This window comes from Rhinatrema bivittatum, chromosome 5 (assembly GCF_901001135.1).
Source record: "Rhinatrema bivittatum chromosome 5, aRhiBiv1.1, whole genome shotgun sequence".
Lineage (NCBI taxonomy): Eukaryota > Metazoa > Chordata > Amphibia > Gymnophiona > Rhinatrematidae > Rhinatrema > Rhinatrema bivittatum.
The window spans coordinates 10,127,550-10,150,984 of record NC_042619.1 but is presented as its reverse complement, the minus strand read 5'-3'; the positions used below and the strand labels follow the sequence as shown (position 1 = coordinate 10,150,984).

The following is a 23,435-nucleotide window of genomic DNA, read 5'->3' as shown; positions in this document are numbered from 1 at the left end:
TATTGATGATTTATATTTCCTGATTTTATTGTTTGATTTTTTCGTGAGGAATTGTAATGTTTCTCTTTTTCCATTGTTGCACTGCATACCTAGTCTGGCCTGTTACAGTTTACAGTTCAGTTTTTGTTTGTATTACTACTTTATGGTCACTTTACTCTGTGTTTGCTGAGGGTCTGTCCATGTTCTGCATGTGTGACTGAGGTGAAGTATTCTGCTAATGTGTCATTTCTACGTAGGGATCTGTAGAAGCTTGGTTTGTTCTATTTTCGTAATAGGAGGTGCATTGGTGTTTTAGGGCCTGGTGTAATGTTTGCAGGGTCACCTTTTCATAGGGTTGCAGCAGAGGGCTGGCCCTTAGTGCTGTTTTGGAATGAGAGGTTTATTATATTGTAATTGTAATTTGGTTTGCTCCTGGCTTTCCGAGGACCAAACCCTCACCCATCATGCGTTACAACAATCCTAATATCATGTGTGTTCTAAGGGTCATTTTGGCTTTTATGAAGGGTTTTCGGTTGACACCACAGCTGTGCGTGTAAATGTAAATGCTGTTCTGATATTTTTATTTCAAAAGACTGTACTTTGAGTGTGTTTTTCATGTAAAATCTTTTATTATACGTGCATAATTTGAAATTATATGTGCAGAGGGCAGAGGTAGGGGAAGGTTGAGCACAAAGCTGCAAGATTTACTGACCCTGATTAGTAAAGGAATACAAATCAAACGTAAAAAAAAAAAAAAAACCCCAGAATGAGGAGCGGCTAACACAGTAATTGTTTGCACAGGACTGCAGAAACATTAGCTCTGGTCCTGCATGGTGACGCCCTGGGCTGCCGGGGTTCCCATCCCTCCCCAGTGAAGAGATCCAGCCCGGTGGTGCTGTGTGGTGATGCGCTGGCGGATGATGAGAGGGGGGCCCGCAGGAGAGACAGCATGAATGCCTAGTGTAAGGAAGTTGCAGAATATAAGATTTGAATACATGCAAATGCCAGAAGTCTAAGAAGTAAGATGGGAGAATTAGAATGTATAGCAGTGAATGATGACATAGACTTAATTGGCATCTCAGAGACATGGTGGAAAGAGGATAACCAATGGGACAGTGCTATACCGGGGTACAAATTATATCGCAATGACAGAGAGGAGCACTCGGAGGGAGGTGTGGTGCTTTATGTCCGGGATGGCATAGAGTCCAACAGGATAAACATCCTGCATGAGAACTAAATACAAAATTGAATCTTTATGGGTAGAAATCCCTTGTGTGTCGGGGAAGACTATAGTGATAGGGGTATACTACCATCCACCTGGTCAAGATGGTGAGATGGACAGTGAAATGCTAAGAGAAATTAGGGAAGCTAACCAAATTGGTAGAGCAGTAATAATGGGAGACTTCAATTACCCCAATATTGTCTGGGTAAGTGAAACATCAGGGCATGCTAGAGAGATAAAGTTCCTGGATGGAATAAAAGACAGTTTTATGCATGGAATGGAAAATAAAACGGAAGTTGTCATAATACCTCTGTGTGTAATTCTGGTCGCCGCATCTCAAAAAGGCTACAGCTACACTGGAGAAAGTGCAGAGAAGGGCGACCAAAATGATAAGGGGCATGGAACGGCTGCTCTATGAGGAAAAGCTAAGGAAGTTAGAAGAGATGACTGAGGGGGGATACGATAGAAGTCTACAAAATCATGAAAGGACTTCAACAGGTTAATGTAAATCGGTTATTACTCTCTCAGATAATAGAAGGACCAGGGGGGCACTCCATGAAGTTAGCAAGTAGCTCATTTAAAAAAAATCTAAGAAAATTATTTTTCACTCAGCGCATAGTTAAGCTCTGGAATTCAATGCCAGAGGATGTGGTTACAGCAGTTAGTGTAAATGGGTTTTGAAAAAGGTTTGGATAAATTCCTCCAGGATAAATCCAGAAACTGCTGTTAATTAATAAGCAACAGCAGCTTGAGATTTATCTAATGTTTGGGTAATTGCCAGGTTCTTGTGGCCTGGTTTTGGCCTCTGTTGGAAACAGGATGCTGGGCTTGATGGACCCTTGGTCTGACCCAGCATGGCAATTTCTTATGTTCTTATGCTCCTCAACCCTGGGCTTTGTGAATGGCACTACTGCTCACAAGGGAACCGAGAACAGCATCCTGCCACTTTTTTTCTGGGGCCTGAGAAAGCGGAGCACGGCCGGCAGTGTGTGCCAGCTCTGGCTCCCCGGAGGAATCAGAACAGCCAGTAGTTGCATGGATTATGTATGGCCCCCTGGCCCATGGAAGAAGCAGAACAGAGTGTGTTAGAGCTGCTTACCCTACGATGAGAGCAGCCATGTGGCTTTAACTTTTGTGCAATTTCCCAGCACAACTGAGGAGCCAATGAGGGAGAATATCCAAGGTAAAGAAAAGAGAGTGAATGCCTGCAACTCGCACTGTTTCTAGCACTGCTGGGTGTGTTGGCTTCCTGCTAAATGTGCTGACATCCCCGGCCCTCCTGCTGGTGGCCACATTGGTGAGGGTGAGAGGGCCAAGAGAGTTAAAGAGGGGATGTGTGGGGGAGGGAGGAATGAGTGAAGGGATCGGAAAGAGGGGCAGAAGAGTAAGTGAGGTGATGTGGGGAGGCAAGAGAGGGAGGGGAGAGGAGGGCAAGTGAGGGATGAGATGTGGGAGGGTAAAAGAGTGAGTGAGGGGATCGCATGGGCTATGGATTGTGTGCTGGTGGGGGGAAAGAGTGAGTCAGGGGATCAAATTGAGGAGATCAGAGGGACCATCTGTGAGTGAAGTGATTGGAGGAGGTGGAGAAAGAGTGAACGAGGGGAGGGAACAAGAGTGGGTGTCCTGGGGGGAGGGATGGAGAAGAGAGTGCGTGAGGAGAGCATGTGGCATTGCTCCCTTCCTTCAACTCCGAAACGAAGCAAACTGCAGGCCAAGCTTTTGGATTCCAGGTCCCACAGCCCTGTCCGAGGAGGCCGATGACAGCAGACGATGCCCACCAATCTACTCCCAGCCCCGAGGCAGAGGAGGGCCAGCTGCTTCTGACTTCAAAAGGAGGCTTGACTCCTTCCTGAGCAGGGAGAGGAGGAGGAGAGTTCCTAGAGAGGGCAATATTCCAGGGAGAGGAGGGGGCTAGAGGGCCATCAAGGATAAGGGATGAGATTTAGGGGCTTTAGGACCACTGAGGGGAAGACAAAAACCAGTGGGAATTTATGGGGGACTGGCAGTGGAGGATCAGGTTCACCAGGGCAGAGAGAGAGAGAACCTGACTGTCTCTATCCTCCTCCTCCATCCCAGAGCCCATCAGGGCTCAATCCCCAGCCATTCTTCATCCACCAGTTCCTATCGAGCGCTTTCAATGTGAAGAGTGCATTTGCTTATGGGTGAGAGAAAGTTCACACCTGGTCCTAGCCCCCATCTACCTTAACCCCACCTCCAACACAGTTCCACTTTTTCAATACTAATTAAGCCCTGGGTGCAATCAAGTTCAATAAGACCCATGCGGACTTCGGCCCTAGGGATGTACAATTGCAGCATACGCTGGTTCTTATAGATTACCTGATGGGCGTGGAGGAGCTTTCTTGTTTTTATATCCAATTATTCAAGATATTGATGAGGCCAGCCTACCCTTCCAAAGCTGTATGGTAGTGCAGGCATTGCAAGCTGGTTAATAACTTGGATCTTATTTCGTGGCTGTTAAGGCAATCTTCACTGTCTGCTTCACCCTCTTTACTGATCTCTTCTCTCAATACTTTATACTGAATTTTTCCACCTTCCTCTGCTCCAGTTTCTTTATATTGCAATCTTCAGCCAGAGAAATGTTTTAAGTTTTGCTTAATTTTCCTTTAAAAAAAAAGTTGCCTTAGCACATTTGTCCAAGCCAAATATCATCCTGATGTCGTCTGAGAAACTTCACCACCCGGGGCTGTTCTGCTAAATGAGCATCACAAGAACTGCAGAGTTTCAGATCATCAACAAACATTAAGTGAGATATCTTTGATAGGGGACTGGTCACCCTAGAATTAGGCTAATTCCAAAACCCAAAGAGTTAATGAGAACACTCAGTGGGTTTAATGCCAGTCATAACAAAAGCATTGACAGGGAATCTCCCTGAAATATTCCTCGCTGGAGCTTACTATTGGGGATAACAGGTTGTCCATCCTCATAACTCAGGTGGAGTGTAGTCTGCCACCTTTTCATGGTGAACTTGATGTGCTCTATCAGTACAGACTTCACTTTGTATATTTCAAGGCAATTTACTATCCAAGGATGTAGGATGCTATCAAAGGCCTTCTTATAATCAATCCATGCTATATTGAGGTTCGACTATGCTTACAGCTGGTCATAATGGTTTATTCAGCATCAGCTGATCTTTGCTTCCATAAACTCCTCTTCTGTTACTTTTCTGTTCTATTGCCAAGATTGTATTAGAATCAATGTGCATCGACTGCAGTAAAGAGCTTATAGACTGTAGGCAAGCAGGTTATTGGTTGATAGATTTTGGGGACATTGTTTCTGAGGTTTGTCTTCCGATTAAAGCTTTCTATACATAGTACAAAACTATGATTTTTCCCCAGTGTGGATTTTCTGGTGATTTGTAAGACTCTGCTTATTTGTGAAGCTTCTACCACATTCTATACAAGAAAACGGTTTCTCCCCAGTGTGGATTTTCTGGTGACTTATGAGATGTGTCTTTTGATTGAAGCTTTTATTACACTCAGTACATGAAAATGGTCTCTCCCCAGTGTGGATTTTCTGGTGTTTTCTCAGGCTTCCCTGCCACATAAAGCTTTTACTACACTCGGTACATGAAAAAACTCTCTCCCCTTTGTGGATTTTCTGGTGATTTGTAAGACTTGTTTTCTGTGTAAAGCTTTTGCCACATTCCATGCATGAAAATGGTCTCTCCCCTGTGTGCATTTTCTGATGGTTTATGAGGTGTGTCTTCCACTTGAAGGTTTTACTACACTCAGTACATGAAAAAGGTCTCTCACCTGTGTGGATTTCTGATGATTTATTAGGCTTGTCTTCCATTTGAAAGTTTTACTACACTCAGTACATGAAAATGGTCTCTCCGCTGTGTGAATTTTCTGGTGAGTCTTGAAGTTTGTCTTCCACCTGAAAGTTTTACTACACTCACTGCATGAAAATGGTCTCTCACCTGTGTGGACTTTCTGATGGTTTATGAGTTCTGTCTTCCACCTGAATGTTTTACTACATTCAGTACATGAAAATGGTCTCTCTTCTGGGTGGATTTTCTGGTGGTTTTGTAGATTTTTCTTGCTTGTAAACATTTTACTACATTCAGACCATTTAAACAGTCTCTCTCCTGTGTGGATTTTCTGATGGTTTAAGAGGGTCCTCTTGGACATGAAAGTTTTACTACACTTAGTACATGAAAACGGTCTTTCCCCTGTGTGTATTTTCTGGTGGCTTTGCAGGTTTGCCTTCCACTTGAACGTTTCACTACACTCAGTGCATTTAAATGGTCTCTCTCCAGTGTGGATTTTCTGGTGACTTGTGAGATTTGCCTTCCAACTGAAGCTTTTATTACACTCATTGCATGAAAATGGTCTCTCCCCCGTGTGGATTTTCTGATGGATTATGAGTTGTGTCCTCCACTTAAAAGTTTTACTACACTCCGTACATGAAAAAGGTCTTTCACCTGTGTGGATTTTCTGATGATTTATGAGACTTACCTTCCACTTGAAGGTTTTACTACACTCAATACATGAAAATTGTCTCTCCCCTGTGTGGATTTTCTGGTGAATCTTGAGGTATGTGTTCCACCTGAAGGTTTTACTACACTCAGTACATGAAAATTGTCTCTCTACATTGTGAGATTTCGTGTGTCTAATGAGATGTGCCTCAGAAATAAACCTTTTACTACACTCACAACATGAAAATGGTCTGTTCCCTGTGTGGATTTTCTGGTGAGTATTGAGGTTTGTCTTCCACCTGAAGGTTTTACTACATTCAGTACATGAAAATGGTCTCTCACCTGTGTGGATTTTCTGATGGTCTATGAATTCTGCCTTACACCTGAATGTTTTACTACACTCAGTACATGAAAATGGTCTCTCCCCTGTGTGGATTTTCTGATGAGCCTTGAGGTTATTCTTCCACCTGAAGGTTTTACTACATTCAGTACATGAAAATGGTCTCTCCCCTAGATGGATTTTCTGGTGGCTTTGGAAGTTTTTCTTGCATGTGAAGGTTTTACTACATTCAGTGCATTTAAACAGACTCTCTCCTGTGTGGATTTTCTGGTGGTTTATGAGGGCCCTCTTCGACGTGAAGGTTTTACTGCACTCTGTACATGAAAATGGTCTTTCGCCTGTGTGGATTTTCTGGTGGCTTTGGAGGTTTGCCTTCCACTTGAAGCTTTCACTACACTCAGTGCATTTAAAAGGTCTCTCCCCAGTGTGGATTTTCTGGTGAGATGTTAGGCTTGATTTTGTATTGAAACTTTTATCACATTCAGTGCATGGAAATGGTCTGTCTACTGAATGGATTTTATAATGTTGGACAAGAGCTCCTTTCTTACTGAAACCATTCCTGCATTCTCCAGTGTGTGTTTTCTCTTCTTCCTGTAGCTCTCCCTTCTGACTGAAGGTTTTCCCATGGTCTGTAGATGTAGACGGTCTCTCCTCAGTGCATGGTCTCTCTTGTGATTCCAGAGTTACAGGATCCCTAAGGTGAATCTCACATGCATCACAGGCACATCTTTGTTCTCTTCTCTGGTTTCTCTGCTCTTCCCTTGTACCTGTGATATTGCAGGCACTTTTCTCACACACATTACAATTTGTGGCCGAGTCTCCTGTTGAATTCTTTTGCTTCTTTTCTGAGATGCAATTTTTTCCCCAGTCAGCACATGAAGAAACATCTTCTCTTTGTTGCACTGATAGACTTTTCTTTGCTTTCAGATTGTCTATGGTCTCCTGATGATGTCTCTCTGGATTACTGTTTCTGGGATCCTCATTTCCTACATAAAAAAATAAAACACAAAGTCATTACTCTGTTTGCTGGAGACACTCCAGAGAGGTGAAGGGCTCTGATGTAAGGGGAAGTCAGGGTGAGCAGGGAAGAAAGGATTTTCAATTAATGATGGAGAGAATTCCCCACTGGGAGATTTCTGACTCCAGCACAGAACCTCTGATCCTGGGACACAACCTAAAACAGTGACCAGGAGAGGCGGCAAAAGCACTTCCTGTTCCTGTAATGAGTAAAATAGTAAACACATGGAGCTTTATACTGAGCAGGCATGCAGTGGGATAAATCCAGGACTGGATTAAGCTGACTCCAAAGAGAGGGCAGTGATAAAAGCAGGAGGTGGCTCCTTAGGTAAAACAATAGGAGGGGAAGGCTGTGATATAATGGGGAGATGATGGTAAAAGAGAAGTAATAGCTCACAGGGGGTCGCAGCTTGTAAGGCTGACAACTGGGAGTGAGGGAGTGTAAAGAAGGGTGAAGGCCCACATGAGAGCAGTGTAAGCAAGTGAGGCTTGTACAAGTGATATATGGGCAGCCTAATATGAAGACTTTGGCTCAGACTTTGGTTCACTCAGCTTATCCAGAATCCTTTGCTGTCTCACCTAACTCAAACTGCTGGCATACAAGGAACTCAGACTGACCTGAGCTTGAATGGCTTCTGGGAGACATCTGGAATGAATTCAGACCTATTCAGATATGATGGAGGGTCATGAGGTCACAACGAACACATGGACCAAGCTATGTTCTCAAAGACTACTGTCTTCACTTGAGGGGCCCAGTGTAACTGGAGACTCCCATGAGATTAAGAGTCTGATCAAAGGACTGGAACGAATTACAGAACAAAGAATCACAAGACTAATTGACAGCTATCAGCAGACACGTGGGTCTTCATTAGGCCTAACTGGATCTCAATATGGGAGGCGGGACCAGGGAATCTTAGACATAGGTTGTCTGATTTGGACACAGGACACGTGGTACCTGATACTCTATGCCAGGGGTGGGCAATTAATTTTCCCATGGGGCCGCATGAGAAATTGGGATGGTTTTAGAGGGCCGGACTAATATAATTAACTCAGTTCTCAATAGCCCTACTTATGAAAAGACAGCAGTTTACCACCAATGTATGTCCTCTGAGAAAACACAACAAATAAGACCGATACAAACGCTTACATGCTAGCAAAATATCTCATCTCGTAACAGACACAGAACCGACCTAACATACTCCCAGGATCTGTAGTAATGCACATAAACTAATCCGCACACAGTTACACCTGTATTATGGAATACACTCAAACAGGAGCAACCCTATCTATGAAAAGGCAACACTACAAATATTACATCAGACCCTAAACACCAATACACCTCTTATTAGGAAAACAGAACTAACAAGCAGCTATAGATCCCCAAACAGAAATAATTGTAAAACTATACTAATAAGCAGAATAAATGTTTCTAAACAGCTATGAACAGACTAACATCCAACAATTAAAAACTCATAAAAACTATTAAACATTCTCCAAACACCAATAAAATATTTCAAAAAAGCAGACATCACACAATTAAAATGGCAGTCAAGAAAAATAAACTTAAAGCCACCTTTACTTACCCTCTCCAGCAGCTCTCCTACTCCCCTTCCCTGCAGGCCATGGCACACCAGAAGCAGCAGTAGAAGCTAAGCTCTATACTTATGGTCCTCTTCCTTAGTGCCCATGTCTCTCACACACACACACCATACCAGTCATGCCCCCATGACCAGTTTCTGTCTCTCACACACCAATCATCTCCCAAACAGTCTTTGGCACACACACACCAGTCACCTTCCTGAACAGTTTCTCTCATGCCATACACACACACACACACACACACACACAGGCTTCCCACTCCCGTGTTCTACTTGCATATATGGTCTTCTCACTCTCATAATCACTTTCTCTGTCTCTCTCTCTCACACACACACACACTCACTCACCAGTCTCTCCCTCCCATGCTTGTTCTCTCCACATGCACAGGCTTCTCATTCCCAAAATCACTTTCTTCTCTCTCTCACACACACACACCAGTCTCTCACTCCCATGTTCTCTTTCAGATATACCGGCTTCTCCCTCCCATGATGTGTCTCACACACACCCGGGTTTCTCACTCCCATGCTCACTCTTCACATGCACAGGCTTCTCATTCCCATAATCACTTTTCTCTCTCTCTCTCTCACACACACACACACACCAGTCACCTGATCTCACTCATGCATACACACACACACAGGCTTCCCACTCCCACGTTCTCTTTCAGATATACAGGCTTCTCCCTCCCATGCTGTGTCTCACACACACCCAGGTTTCTCACTCTCATGCTCACTCTCTTCACATGCACAGGCTTCTCATTCCCATAATCACTTTCTCTCTGTTACACACACACCAGTCTCTCTCATTTCCATGCTCACTCTCCACGTGCACAGGCTTCTCATTCCCTGAATCACATTCTCTCACATTCACACACACCAGTTTTTTCTCTCACACACACAGTCACCTTACCAAGCAGTCTCTCTCTCTCATGCATGCACACTCACCCAGGTTTCTCACTCCCACAACTCCAGGCTTCTTATGCTCATGCTTTCCCACATACCCAGACTTCTCACTTCCATGCTTTTTCTCTCACACACACACACACATCAGTCACCTCCCTGACTAATGCCTCACACTCTCACATACACATCAGTCATCTCCCTGAGCAATCACTTTCATTGTCTCTCACATACACACACACATCAGCTCTCTGACCACTCAATCACACACAGGCTGGCTGGCTGCTTCTCACTCTCTCTTACTCACTTCCTCTTCCCCCTACATATGTCACGGAGTTTTTTGCCGGTCCGCGGCGCGCGTCCCGGTCTCTCCCGCTGCCGTTGCCGCTGGGCTGTCAGCACGTTCAAGCCCAGTGGGAACGGCAGCGGTGTTGGAAGAAGCTGTGGCACCCGCGGCTGGCCTTTTCTTCTTCCCGCGCCCCCCCCCCCCGTGACCCGAAACAGGAAGTGATACACGGAGCGGTGCGCGGGAAGGAGAAAGAGCCGTGCCGCGTCGGCTGCAGCATCGGCCCCCGAGCAATTGAACCAGCCGGCAATCGAGAAAGGAGTCAGCAGCATGAGCCCCCGCAGGCCAAGAAAGAAGAATCCCTTCGGCCGCGGGAGGCTCATGCTGCTGACTCTTCTCGATTGCCGGCTGGTTCAATTGCTCGGGGGCCGATGCTGCAGCCGACGCGGCACGGCTCTTTCTCCTTCCCGCGCACCGCTCCGTGTATCACTTCCTGTTTCGGGTCACGGGAGGGGGGGGCAGGCACGGGAAGAAGAAAAGGCCAGCCGCGGGTGCCATAGCTTCTTCCAACACCGCTGCCGTTTCCACTGGGCTTGAACGTGCTGACAGCCCAGCGGCAACAGCAGCGGGAGAGACCGGGAGCGCGCGCCGCGGACCGGCAAAAAAACTCCGTGACATATGTAGGAAAGAAACTCGAGCGAAGGCACGCTGTCCGATTGGCCGGTGCTGGGCAAGGCTTGCCTAGCACCGGCCAATCGGACAGCGTGCCTTCGCTCGAGTCCACTCCCTCCCCCCCCGGACGCTGTAAAAAAAAAAACCAGTTCATTCTCCGCTCCCTCGCTCCCCGATTGGCCGGCCAATCGGGGAGCGAGGGAGCGGAGAATGAACTGCTGCCTTCCCTCTGCAAGGTGAAGGCAGCAGTGCCCTCATTCCCCGTCTGCTCTCAGCAGTGGGCGGGCCGGATTCAGACCGTAGGCGGGCCGGATTCAGCCCGCGGGCCGCCCCTTGCCCAGGTCTGCTCTATGCAGTCCTATTAGGGATCATTGTATGTTTTACCTATAAAAAAGTCAGCACTCACTGACAAACGCGGAGACACGTAGGGAGAGCCTTTAGAAACATAAGGCTCTCACTCTGTATCTTCCAAGGGTCTCATATGATGGCTTCAATATTAAATAATAAACTTAAATTGGTTTGCATTAAATTTGGCCTGTGTGTGTTTTGGGGCAGCACTTTTAAAGCTGATTATTCAACATTATGGCACCCCCAGATGGGGACCTTGTTCTGGCTGCGGCTGGTTGGAGTTGTGTTTGGGGTTGCTGGCAAGCTTAAACACAATCCTCGTTCCCGGACAGATTGGCTTAGTCCGAAGGAAGATACCCAGATCCGTCTGGATGGCTGTTTTTTCAGCAGTAGTAATTCCTAGGAAGCATTCCTAGATGCCTGGCCACATTTGGTTCAGGGAATATGGTAATCCCCAAAAGTTTTTGGAGGGCTGATTCTTTAGCAGAAAATCCCAGAAGATGGTAATGCTTGCTTTGGCAAAAGACAAATCTGTGTTCAGTGTAGGTAAGGTATTTCATCCCTTGTAATTATAATTGTTTAGTTAGTAAGCTAGATTTTCTTTGGCCATTTGTAAATAAAAGTTGTTTGTCATATACTGTTTCTGGTTCATATGCCTGTATAGTTATTAACAGATTTTGCACTGGAAATAATACACTAGGGTTTTTTTAAAGCAGCAACAGTCATGTCTTTGTCGGTTCTGACTAACAACATGTTTGTAAAAAAACACATGGTTAAAAACAGACTGAAAGTTCTGTCTTTTAAGTTAAATCACAGCAGTTTCAACAGGAGAAAGAGGGAATTAAGTAACTTTTAAAGTTGTTTGTATGTGCACATAGACACAGTGGGTAAGTTTGAAAGTTATAATTAGCCTGATGAGGAGTTACAGTTCTGGAGACATGTGTCACTTTCTACGGAAAGGGGATTTTAATTAGTGGATTGTTTACAAATGTTTTCGGGAGCAGTAGGAGTAAATTGGCTTCCACCAAGAGAAAGAGAGAGAGAGAGAGCGAGTGAATAAAAAAAAAGTGGTGCTTTTAAATTGCATGGCGAAAGTCCTCTTTGTGTGCTGACTGGATACTGTAGTTTTTAGCTGTCTGTTGTTCCATGTGATTAGAGGTACAAAGATGCATCAAATTTCTTTCAGTCCGTGAGATTTATTTCTATAAGTTCATATATTAGTTTGCTTTGGAGTTAAAGCGTGATTGATTTTAGGTTATTAAGGTGCTTATCTTAGCTGCATGTGTAAATCTGTCCTTTATTTTCATTTACTTTTTGTTGAATTTTTCTTTTGTTACTGACTATGACCATGATACTATATTCAGTATTTAAAGTGTCCCTACTGTATTATAGAAGAAATCCTAATTTAGTATGCTGGCAGTGCGGTATGAAGGGACATTTGACTCAATTGCTGTAGTTCATTAAACAGACAAGGGAATCTTTCGGTTCTATGCTGTCTTTCTTCCCCTCCCCCTCACGAGAGTACAGGGATGTGTGATTTAACCCCTGCTTGGTACAAGGAATCTTACGTTCACAGGCTGTTGTCATGATAGTGTGTATTAAAAGTTGTATGTTGCTCATAGTTTCATTTTAGTTTTTACAATTGTGTTATTAATGAGAGTTTATTGTGAAGTGAGTCTAGAACAACGTGAACTGTTTTTCATTTATGAGAATTCTAGATTTGCATCTGGTAAGAAAGCGTTTCGCTGTTTATCCAGTGGCATTTTCTGTTCCCTGCATTGCGTTATGCTTGTGAAAACTGTGTTTATTTAAAGCAACAGGGAGACTCCATTTTACTGAATCAGGAATGCAGAAAGTGAAATGTTATTACTGGAAGTTGTTTGAAAGTACGCGGAAGTGAATCTGATGGCATGAGTGGTGACATGGTGATGTTAAAGAGAGAATTGAGATTTATTTTTATGCTGGATGCGGGTGTGTAAAGTGCTTTGTTAGTAAATTAACTATGTGTTACAGTGTAAAGGTAAAATAGGTAGGTTGCTGTTTGGTGGGAGATTTGGAATGTCTTTGTTCGAGTAGAGGAAAAAAATGTGAGTCAGTTGCATTTAAAAAAAAAAAACCCCTCACCGTGAGTTTGCTTTTAAAATGCCTTGCCGAGCTTTCTTGTAGTGAGCACTTTTGTTTTATGGTTTTGGTAAGTTAGAAACTGACTGTGGTAAGTTAAATGTGTTAGAGTGAGGAAAGTAACAGAAGGAACTAATATGCATGAACTCCATGCTGCAGTATTTGTTAATTATGTTATATTCTAATGATGATAGATATCTCTCAGTTTTGCTTATACCTCACTAGATTCAAATTTTTGGAAGAGGGATGGTGGAGCTTTGTAAGCCGGTGTTTGAAAAAAAAAAAAAGAAATCCCTCATATACAGTTTTAGATCTTGGCTAAGGCATATTAATGTAGGGCACAGTAGGGAATTAATTGCTTTCTAGTATAACAAGCGAAGCCTTTTTGAGTGTCCCACGAAAAGAGGTTTTAGATTTGTAAATGGAAGTAGCTCTTATCACAGGGGACAGCGCCTCCTAGAGGTGGAACACTAGAGACAGGAAAGTAGCTTTATGACTGCTTTTTGCTGAATTAAGGTATATCAGAATGCTGAGTTTTAAGAAAACTGTAATGTCATTTTTAAATTTAATTTTAATCATTATATTAATTGTCATATGCTACATTTCTTTCCAGTGTAAGAAGAAACACAGCACATCTTTCTCTGTCCCATGGGAGATGACAAATATAGTTGGGTTTTTTTTCCAGTTTGATTCCTTTTCATTTTTAAATAGATCTATTTTAATTTTAATCCTGATTTTTTTGTTTTATTCTTGGATCGATCCAATTATTTTTAATCTTTTTTAAGTACTTCTTCCTAATTTTTATTTTAATTTTGAGCTCAAATGTTTGTTAACCGTTGTCTGTTATGTGTTACTTGTGTGATGTTGAGAATGAAGAATGAATGAATGCATGCCTTTATGTAACCAGTTCAGTGAAATATATGTTTTATGTAACGTCTGGGTATTTAATTTGTTGGTGGTTTAGACTATTGCATGCTGCTTTGACATAATGTGGGAATATTATGCAGATGTAGGGATTAATAGATGCAAAGAGTCCATGAAATGATGGAATTTTCTTATTGATTAATTTGATTTGTTGTACTCTTATCCAGGCTCTAATTCGTAAATATGCATCTAATCTAATAAGGAGTTGAAAGACTCTGCTCCAATGTCAGCACTGAACTCTACTGAGAGAACTGTATACGCACTGATTGCAGAAATTATCCTTTGCCACAGAAGTTATCACGTACTATATGGACTGAAATGCTTACAATATACACCTGATCTTTATGTTTTTTCTTGTTCTATGGGAGTGGCTTTACTTAGAATCTGGTTCCTTTTGTTCTCTGAGGCTTCTGACATGAGAACTGATTGCCACTAAATTATTCTTTATGATATACCTAGTTAATGTCTGGTTATGTACCTATCTGCAACTGCCATTGCTTAGGTTCTTACGTTAATGACATTTGTTTGAAGTGATGCCATTTTTACTAGTTTGTATATACCAAATTTTATAGCATTTCCAGTCTTAGAATTTTAATACTTATATGTATTTCATTGCTGAATCAGCTAAATGATTATGTAATATGTCTTTCTTTACCTTTGTTTATGAAAGTTGCTTTGAGCACACTACTCAAATACCATATCCCACTGCTTGCCTTTCTAGAGTGTGATATGTCTCAGTGTTGATCAAATGTTTTCTTGAATTCCTTATTCTTTGACTATCTGGTTTTTCTCTGGATCTTCATTTTCTTAATGTGTCCTCTGCGGTTTCAGTGATAACTCAAGTTTCAAGAGGGATATATATCTATTTCTACCACACCAGCATATGTTAAATACATAGGGGTAGATTTTCAAACCGCGCGAACTGGCGTACTTTTGCTGGCGCATCAGGCGCAAGCAAAAGTACGCGGGATTTTAGTAGATACGCGCGTAGCCGCGTGTATCCGCTAAAATCCTGGATCGGCGCGCACAAGGCTATTGATTCTGTATAGCCGGCGCGCGCCGAGCCGCGCAGCCTACCCCCGTTCCCTCCGAGGCCGCTCCGAAATCGGAGCGGCCTCGGAGGGAACTTTCTTTTGCCCTCCCCTCACCTTCCCCTCCCCTCCCTTCCCCTACCTAACCCACCCGCCCGGCCCTGCCTAAACCCCCCCCTTACCTTTGTCGGGGGATTTACGCCTCCCGGAGGGAGACGTAAATCCCCGCCGGGACGCGACCTGGGGGCGGGTACGGAGGGCGCGGCCACGCCCCTGGACCGCCCCGGGCCGTAACCACGCCCCCGGGCCCGCCCCCAAAACGCTGCCGACACGCCCCCAAAACGCCCGCGCCGACCGGGCCCGCCCCCGACACACCCCCCTCGCGAAACCCCGGGACTTACGCGAGTCCCGGGGTCTGCGCGCGCCGGTAGGCCTATTGAACATAGGCGCACCGGCGCGCAGGGCCCTGCTCGCCTAAATCCGCCCGGATTTAGGCAGATTTAGGCGAGCAGGGCTCTGAAAATCCGCCCCATACTGTTCTATTTGCTGTAAGCTATTTCTAGCATTCTCTCACTTGCCTTACTGTCGGTGCCTCTGCACAAATTGTCTTTTATTCTTTCTTCTGCAGCCTGCACCTATGGTAATCACCTTGCTGGTCATTAATATTTCAATATCTTATTCCCTTTTTACTGTGATTTCCTAAAACCTTATCTGAACATCTCTTTCCTGTAATACTACCGATTAGATTTTACCTAGAGTCTGTTTACACCCTCTCACAAATGTTTCCTGGTAGTGTGGCCTTTGTGTTTATTATGAGATTGATCTCCTTGCAGAGACTCACCCATTATAAATGATGTTCACTGTCATAGGGATATGTAACCATTCCTATACCTTCTGTTATAATAGCTTCTCATTCCCCTTTCTATTTTTATGCTGGTTCTAACCCTAATATGTGGTCTTTTGCCTTAGAAAAAACTAAATGTGATTTCAAACATCTTCCCTACATTGCTATTTAATGTCTTCCTTCTTTTGTTCTTTGTCCATTACACTGGGCTGCCTCTTATTACTTTCTCTGTACCCTTCAAGAATAATTTCTTCCTTCTACCAGTTGTTTAGTTTTTTACACTGTTCTTCTGATTCTTATGTAATGTAAATTGAAGCTTAAGACTAACGTTATGATAATTGAGTTGTATTTGCAGTTCAACGACAGAGTTGACTGACTTTTATTGTAACTTCAGCCTTACTGCTGCCATGTGCTATCTGAAGACTGCTTGAAACTGTGAGTATCTAGAGGGACACATGCTTGATACACCCAATATAAACCAAAGGTTTATATTGGGTGTATCAAGCATATAAACCAAAGGTTAGTGACTAGAATGCACCTATAGGCCTTTTGCCCTAGACTGTCTGCACCTCTGAATGCTTTGGTGTGCTACTTTTGCCATTTGAAGTGGCACAAGAGGGAAATGATATAAGGGCAGCCTAATATGAAGACTTTGGCTCAGACTTTGGTTCACTCAGCTTATCCAGAATCCTTTGCTGTCTCGCCTAACTCAAACTGCTGGCATACAAGGAACTCAGACTTACCCAAGCTTGAATGGTATCTGGGAGACATCTGGAATGAATTCAGACCTATTCAGATATAATGGAGGGTCATGAGATCACAACGAACACATGGACCAAGCTATGTTCTCACAGACTACTGTCTCAACTTGAGAGGCCCAGTGTAACTGGAGACCCCATGAGATTAGGAGTCTGATCAAAGGACTGGAACGAGTTACAGAACAAAGAATCACAAGACTAATTGACAGCTATCAGCAGACACGTGGGTCTTCCTTAGGCCTAATTGGATCTCAATATGGGAGGCGGGACCAGAGAATCTTAGACATAGGTTGTCTGATTTGGCGACAGGACACGTGGTACCTGATACTCTATGTAGTCCTATTAGGGATCATTGTATGTTTTACCTATAAAAAAGTCAGCACTCACTAACAAACGCGGAGACCTGCAGGGAGAGCCTTTAGAAACATAAGGCTCCCACTCTGTGTCTTCCAGGGGTCTCATATGATTGGCTTTCAATATTAAATAATAAGCTTAAATTGGTTTGTATTAAACGTGGCCTCTGTGTGTTCTGGGGCAGCACTTTAAAGCTGATTATTCAACACAAGATACGCAGGGAGATCAGAACCAGGTCAGTGATTAAAGAGATCCCCAGAGGGGCTTGTGAAGGGGTTTCTGCAGCTCCCACTCCTCATCTCAGCAGTTTTACTCCCGTCCCTCTTATTCCTGGACTCACCTGAGCAGCTGCTTTCTCCTCTTTCTCCTTCCTCTGATCCCAGCTCCTCCCTGATGTACGGCTCTTCCCCTTGCTCAATGTGGGATATAATATCCGGTGCGACAGTCACAGAGCCTGTTCCAGGGATGAGATAAGTGCATTATTACCCTGGGTGTGATTAACACAAATTCAGACTTAGAAATATCTGCAGTACAGAAATATTCACCAATCTCAATGAACAAAATGATTCCAACCCTCTGTTAATGAAGCACAGTTCAAAAACCCTGTGCATCTTCCATAAGTCGTGCAAACCCTCTTAATACATCTTTATAATCGGGCTCCCTCTGTGAATAATGCAATGTATCATTACATCCATCTCAATACACACAATCCTCATTATCTCAAGGAAGCTACGCTGCATCTCTCGCCTCTTCTACTGACTGTCAGGCCGATACAGTCGGAGTGCACTGTTAGCCTGCTCTTGGACGCGCGTTTTCCCTTACCCCTTATTCAGTAAGGGGCGGAAAACGCACGTCCAACCCGCGGCACCTAATAGCGCCCTCAACATGCAAATGCATGTTGATGGCCCTATAAGGTATGCACATCGGATACAGTAAGTAAAATGTGCAGCTAAGCCACACATTTTACTCTAAGAAATTAGCACCTACCCAAAGATAGACGCTAGTTTCTGCCAGCACCGGGAAAGTGCGCAGAAAAGCAGTAAAAACTGCTTTTCTGTGCACCCTCCAACTTAATATCATAGCGATATTAAGTCGGAGGTCCCGAAGGGTGTAAAAAGTAAAAAAAAAAAACAAGAAAAAAAAATTTTAATTGGGCCGGCGGCTGTCAGGCCGAAAACCGGACGCTCAATTTTGCCAGCGTCCGGTTTCCAAGCCCATGGCTGTCAGCGGGCTCAAGAACCAATGCCGGAAAAATTGAGCGTCGGCTGTCAAACCCGCTGACAACCGCCGCTCCGGGTCAAAAGGAGGCGCTAGGGATGTGCTAGTGTCCCTAGCGCCTCCTTTTGCCCGTTTCTACCGCACCACCTCATTTACATACTGAATCGCGTGCACCGGCGAGCGGGCGTTCGTCTGCTCTCCCGCGTTTTTACTGAATCGGCCCATGTGTAAGGTGACTGATGTATTGTGCTGAATTAGGAAGCAGACCTGAGACGTCTGAGTGCTTATTTGGAGTTCCAAGTCAGCTTGGCCGTGCCATGGAAAAAAGGCTGTGGATGGGAGCTACAACATTTAAGAGACTGTTGCACCGGCAAAACAAAGAAGTCTGATACTACCTGAACCCTTTATGTTCCTTGGAGAGAGAGCATGTATATGAGTAAACAGAATGTAAGACAGCATGTGTTTGTGTGTCTGAGAGGCACTGCACAGGCCCATGGAGCAGGCTTCTGTTATTGGTATGTTCCGGAGAGAGAGAGAGAGAGAGCAAGTGTTTGTGTGTGTGTATGTGTGAGAGAGAGAGCATACGTATGTGAGATGGAGCATATATGTATTATTTATTTATTTATTTATTTATTTATTTAATATCTTTTATATACCGACGAACGTTGGGAACATCTCATCGGTTTACAGAGAACAGAACTTAGCAACAGGCTTTACATTTGTCACATGATTATAATAGGAATAGTAGAAATAACAATAATAACAAAAAACAATAACATACGAATAATATGGAAGTTATACAAGTAATAATTAACTAAGTGGGATACATGATAGTGGTTAGTCAGAAGAGGGGCAGGGAGATTCTGCTAGATATGATTGAATGTTTGAATGAGAAAGCATATGTGTGAGCAAATAGAATGTAAGAGAGCATGTGAGTGAACATGTGTAGGAGCATGAGTGCATGTGAGAAAATAGCATGTAAGACTGCATGTGTGTGTGTGAGAAAAAAAGGTTGTACAGGCCCAAGGAAGCCTCTGTTTGTATGTTCTGGGGAAAGAGAGAGTGTGTGTGCATGAGAGAGAATGTGTGTGTATGTATTTGTGTGAGAGAGAATGTGAGAGAGCATATGTATGTGAGAGAGAGAACAACATATGTATGTGGGAGAGCAAATGAGAGAGAACTTGTGTGTGAGGATGTGTGAGTAAGCTAGTGTGCATTTATATGTGTGTGTGTGTTGGAGAATATGGGTATGTGAGAGAGAGAGAGAGAGAGAGAGGAGAAAGTTGTATCAATCCTTTCCCGAACTAATCCATGACAATCTTAGGGTGACTTGAAATCAAAGGTTCCCAGGTATGAGAGCAGGGGATTTTTTTTTTATCCTTATCAGTTTTAATAATTGGAGAAATTACTTACCTGATAATTTCGTTTTCCTTAGTGTAGACAGATGGACTCAGGACCAATGGGTATAGTGTACTCCTGATAGCAGTTGGAGACGTCAGCCCTAGTACATATACCCCTGCAGGAAGTGCAGCTCTTCTGTATTCTCCTCGAAAAGCATTGTGGATATATGTGTGACTGACTAATTTGAATAACTTGTATAACTTCAAAACTTGAATAACATGATAACTTTATAACTTGGTTAAATTGATTAACTTGAATTGGTTGAATTGGCTATAGCTGGAGACCGCCAGTGCCCTCAACCGGGAAACGTCGGCATCCGGTAGGGTGGGTGCCCTAGGTGAATTAAAACAAGGCTTACCCTTGATTCCCTTGCTCTCGGAGTTGTCCCCCGAGGCTTTCATGAGTGATGGCAGCCATCGGTCTTTCTTGTAGCAGGTCTCTGTGTGGAGATAGTGGCAGGGAATCTTTGCATGTCTGCGTACCATGGTCTTCTTGGCCAGTCCGGGGCCACAAGAAGTACCTGTCCCCTGTGTAGACTTATCTTGTGAATGATTACGCCTAGTAGGGGCCACAGCGGGAAGGCGTATAGCAGAGTCTCCTGTGGCCATGTCTGAACAAGGGTATCGATGCCTTGGGACTGAGGTTCCTGTCTGCGACTGAAGTAACTGGGTACTTGAGCGCTGGACCGGTTTTCCAGAAGATCCATGGTTGGTGTTCCCCAACGGTTCACTATCAGTTGGAACGTTGTGGTCGACAGCTTCCATTCCCCTGGGTCTAGACTTTCTCTGCTGAGGTAATCCACCGTGATGTTGTCTTTCCCGGCGATGTGGACGGCCGAGATCTCCTGGAGGTTCCCTTCCGCCCACGACATCAGGGGGTCTATTTCCAGGGACACATGTTGGCTTCTGGTTCCTCCCTGACGATTGATGTATGCCACTGTAGTGGCGTTGTCCGACATTATCCTGACTGCTTTGCCTCGGAGTCTGTGAGCGAAACGTAGGCAGGCTAGTCTGACTGCTCTGGCTTCTAGGCAATTGATGTTCCACCCTGATTCTTCTGCGTTCCACTGCCCTTGGGCGGTTAGCTCTTCGCAGTGTGCTCCCCATCCTCGTAGGCTGGCATCCATGGTGAGTAGGATCCAGGTCGGTGAGGAGAGTCTTGTTCCCTGGCTCAGGTGGTCATCTTGTAGCCACCACAGTAGTTGGTTTCAAACTCTGCCCGGGAGCAGTAGACGTACTGTGTAGTTCTGAGACAGTGGGCTCCATCGCGATAGGAGTGAGCGCTGTAGGGGTCTCATGTGGGCTCGTGCCCATGGCACTACTTCCAGAGTGGATGCCATGAGACAGAGGACTTGTAGATAATCCCATGCTGTGGGGCGATGTTTTCCCAGCAGGGTACGTAACTGGTTCGTCAGTTTTAACTTCCTCGCCGGTGTCAGGATGACCTTGTCTTCCCTGGTGTCGAATCGGACTCCTAAGTATTCGAGGGTCTGTAAGGGTTGCCGACAGCTCTTGTTTGTGTTGACCACCCATCCGAGACTCTCCAGCAGGGTCTGGACGCCGCAGGTTGCATGGTGACCTTCCTCTGGGGATTTCGCCCTGATCAACCAATCGTCTAGGTAAGGATGTACGAGGATTCCCTCCTTCCTCAGTGCTGCCGCCACCACCACTATTATCTTGGTGAACGTCCGGGGTGCTGTGGCTAACCCGAAGGATAAGGTCCGGAACTGGTAGTGCCGGTCCAGGATTTTGAAACGAAGGAAGCACTGATGTTCTTGATGTATCAGAATGTGTAGGTAGGCTTCCGACAGATCCAGGGATGTGAGGAATTCTCCCGGTTGTATTGCCCTTATTACAGAGCGTAGGGTTTTCATGTGGAAGCGGGGGATCCTCAGGTGTCGGTTGACTGACTTGAGGTCCAGGATGGGCCTGAACGTTCCCTCTTTCTTGGGGATGATAAAATAGATGGAATAGTGTCCAGTATTTATTTGTTGCGGAGGCACTGGGATTAAGGCCTCTAGGGCCAGTAATCTGGTCAGAGTTGCCTCTATTGCCCCCCTCTTGTAGGGGTCGTGGCAGGGGGATTCCACGAACTTGTCCGGAGGGGTACGGAGGAAGTCCAGGTAGTACCCCTCTCGAATGACTGGAGGGTGGCCAATGTAACCCCAATATTTAAAAAAGGCTCCAGGGGCGATCCGGGTAACTACAGACCAATGAGCCTAACTTCAGTCCCGGGAAAAATAGTGGAAACTATTCTCAAGATCAAAATTGTAGAGCATATAGAAAGACATGATTTAATGGAACACAGTCAACATGGATTTACCCAAGGGAAGTCTTGCCTAACAAATCTGCTTCATTTTTTGAAGGGGTTAATAAACATGTGGATAAAGGTAAACCGGTAGATGTAGTGTATTTGGATTTTCAGAAGGCGTTTGACAAAGTCCCTCATGAGAGGCTTCTACGAAAACTAAAAAGTCATGGGATAGGAGGCGATGTCCTTTCGTGGATTATAAACTGGTTAAAAGTCAGGAAACAGAGAGTAGGATTAAATGGTCAATTTTCTCAGTGGAAAAGGGTAAACAGTGGAGTGCTCAGGGATCTGTACTTGGACCAGTGCTTTTCAATATATATATAAATGATCTGGAAAGGAATAAGACGAGTGAGGTTATCAAATTTGCGGCTGATACAAAATTATTCAGAGTAGTTAAATCATAAGCAGACTGTGATACATTACAGGAGGACCTTGCAAGACTGGAAGATTGGGCATCCAAATGGCAGATGAAATTTAATATGGACAAGTGCAAGGTGTTGCATAGAGTGAAAAATAACCCTTGCAGTAGTTACACGATGTTAGGTTCCATATTAGGCGCTACCACCCAGGAAAAAGATCTAGGCATCATAGTGGATAATACTTTAAAATCGTCAGCTCAGTGTGCTGCAGCAGTCAAAAAAGCAAACAGAATGTTAGGAATTATTAGAAAGGGAATGGTTAATAAAACGGAAAATGTCATAATGCCTCTGTATCGCTCCATGGTGAGACCACACCTTGAATACTGGGGTAGATTTTAAAAGAAGCGCGATCAGCCTACTTTTGCTTGCGCATCAGACTCAAGCAAAAGTACGCTGGATTTTAGTAGATACGCGCGGAGCCGCGCGTATCCACTAAAATCCTGGATCGGCGCGCGCAAGGCTATCGATTTTGTATAGCCTGCGCGCGCCGAGCCGCGCTGCCTCCCCCCGTTCCCTCCTAGGCCGCTCCGAAATCGGAGCGGCCTCGGAGGGAACTTTCCTTTGCCCTCCCCTCACCTTACCCTCCCTTCCCCTACCTAACCCACCCACCCGGCCCTGTCTACACCCCCCCCCTTACCTTTGTCGGGGGATTTACGCCTCCCGGAGGGAGACGTAAATCCCCGCGCGCCAGCGGGCCTGCTGCGCGCCGGGCCGCGACCTGGGGGCGGGTACGGAGGGCGCGGCCACGCCCCCGGGCCATAGCCACGCCCCGTACCCGCCCCCAAAACGCTGCCGACACGCCCCCGCAACGCCGCGCGCTCCGGCCCCGCCCCCCGACACGCCCCCTTCCGAGAACCCCGGGACGTACGCGAGTCCCGGGGCTCTGCGCGCGCCGGGAGGCTTATGTAAAATAGGCTTCCCGGCGCGCAGGGCCCTGCTCGCGTAAATCCGCCCGGTTTTGGGCGGATTTACGCGAGCAGGGCTCTGAAAATCCGCCCCAGTGTGTACAATTTTGGTCGCCGCATCTCAAAAAAGATATAGTTGCGATGGAGAAGGTACAGCAAAGGGCAATCAAAATGATAAGGGGAATGGAAAAGTTCCCCTATGAGGAAAGGCTGAACAGGTTAGGGCTGTTCAGCTTGGAGAAGAGACGGCTGAGGGGGGATATGATAGAGGTCTTTAAGATCATGAGAGGTCTTGAACGAGTAGATGTGATTCGGTTATTTACTCTTTCGAATAATAGAAGGACTAGGAG

The 23,435-nt window shown here is 45.0% G+C and overlaps 1 protein-coding gene across 1 annotated transcript in view; it reads right to left on the bottom strand.

Moving 5' to 3' along the window:
* Positions 1–1,789: 1,789 nt before the first annotated feature.
* LOC115091797 (zinc finger protein 585A-like) overlaps positions 1,790–23,435 on the bottom strand; it is a 39,847-nt gene continuing 18,201 nt past the window's right edge. The window contains 3 exon segments of the mRNA XM_029602010.1: positions 1,790–4,983; positions 4,986–6,965; positions 17,173–17,286. Of these exon segments, the coding sequence (XP_029457870.1) occupies positions 4,541–4,983; positions 4,986–6,965; positions 17,173–17,286 (2,537 nt within the window). The 3' untranslated portion in view covers positions 1,790–4,540.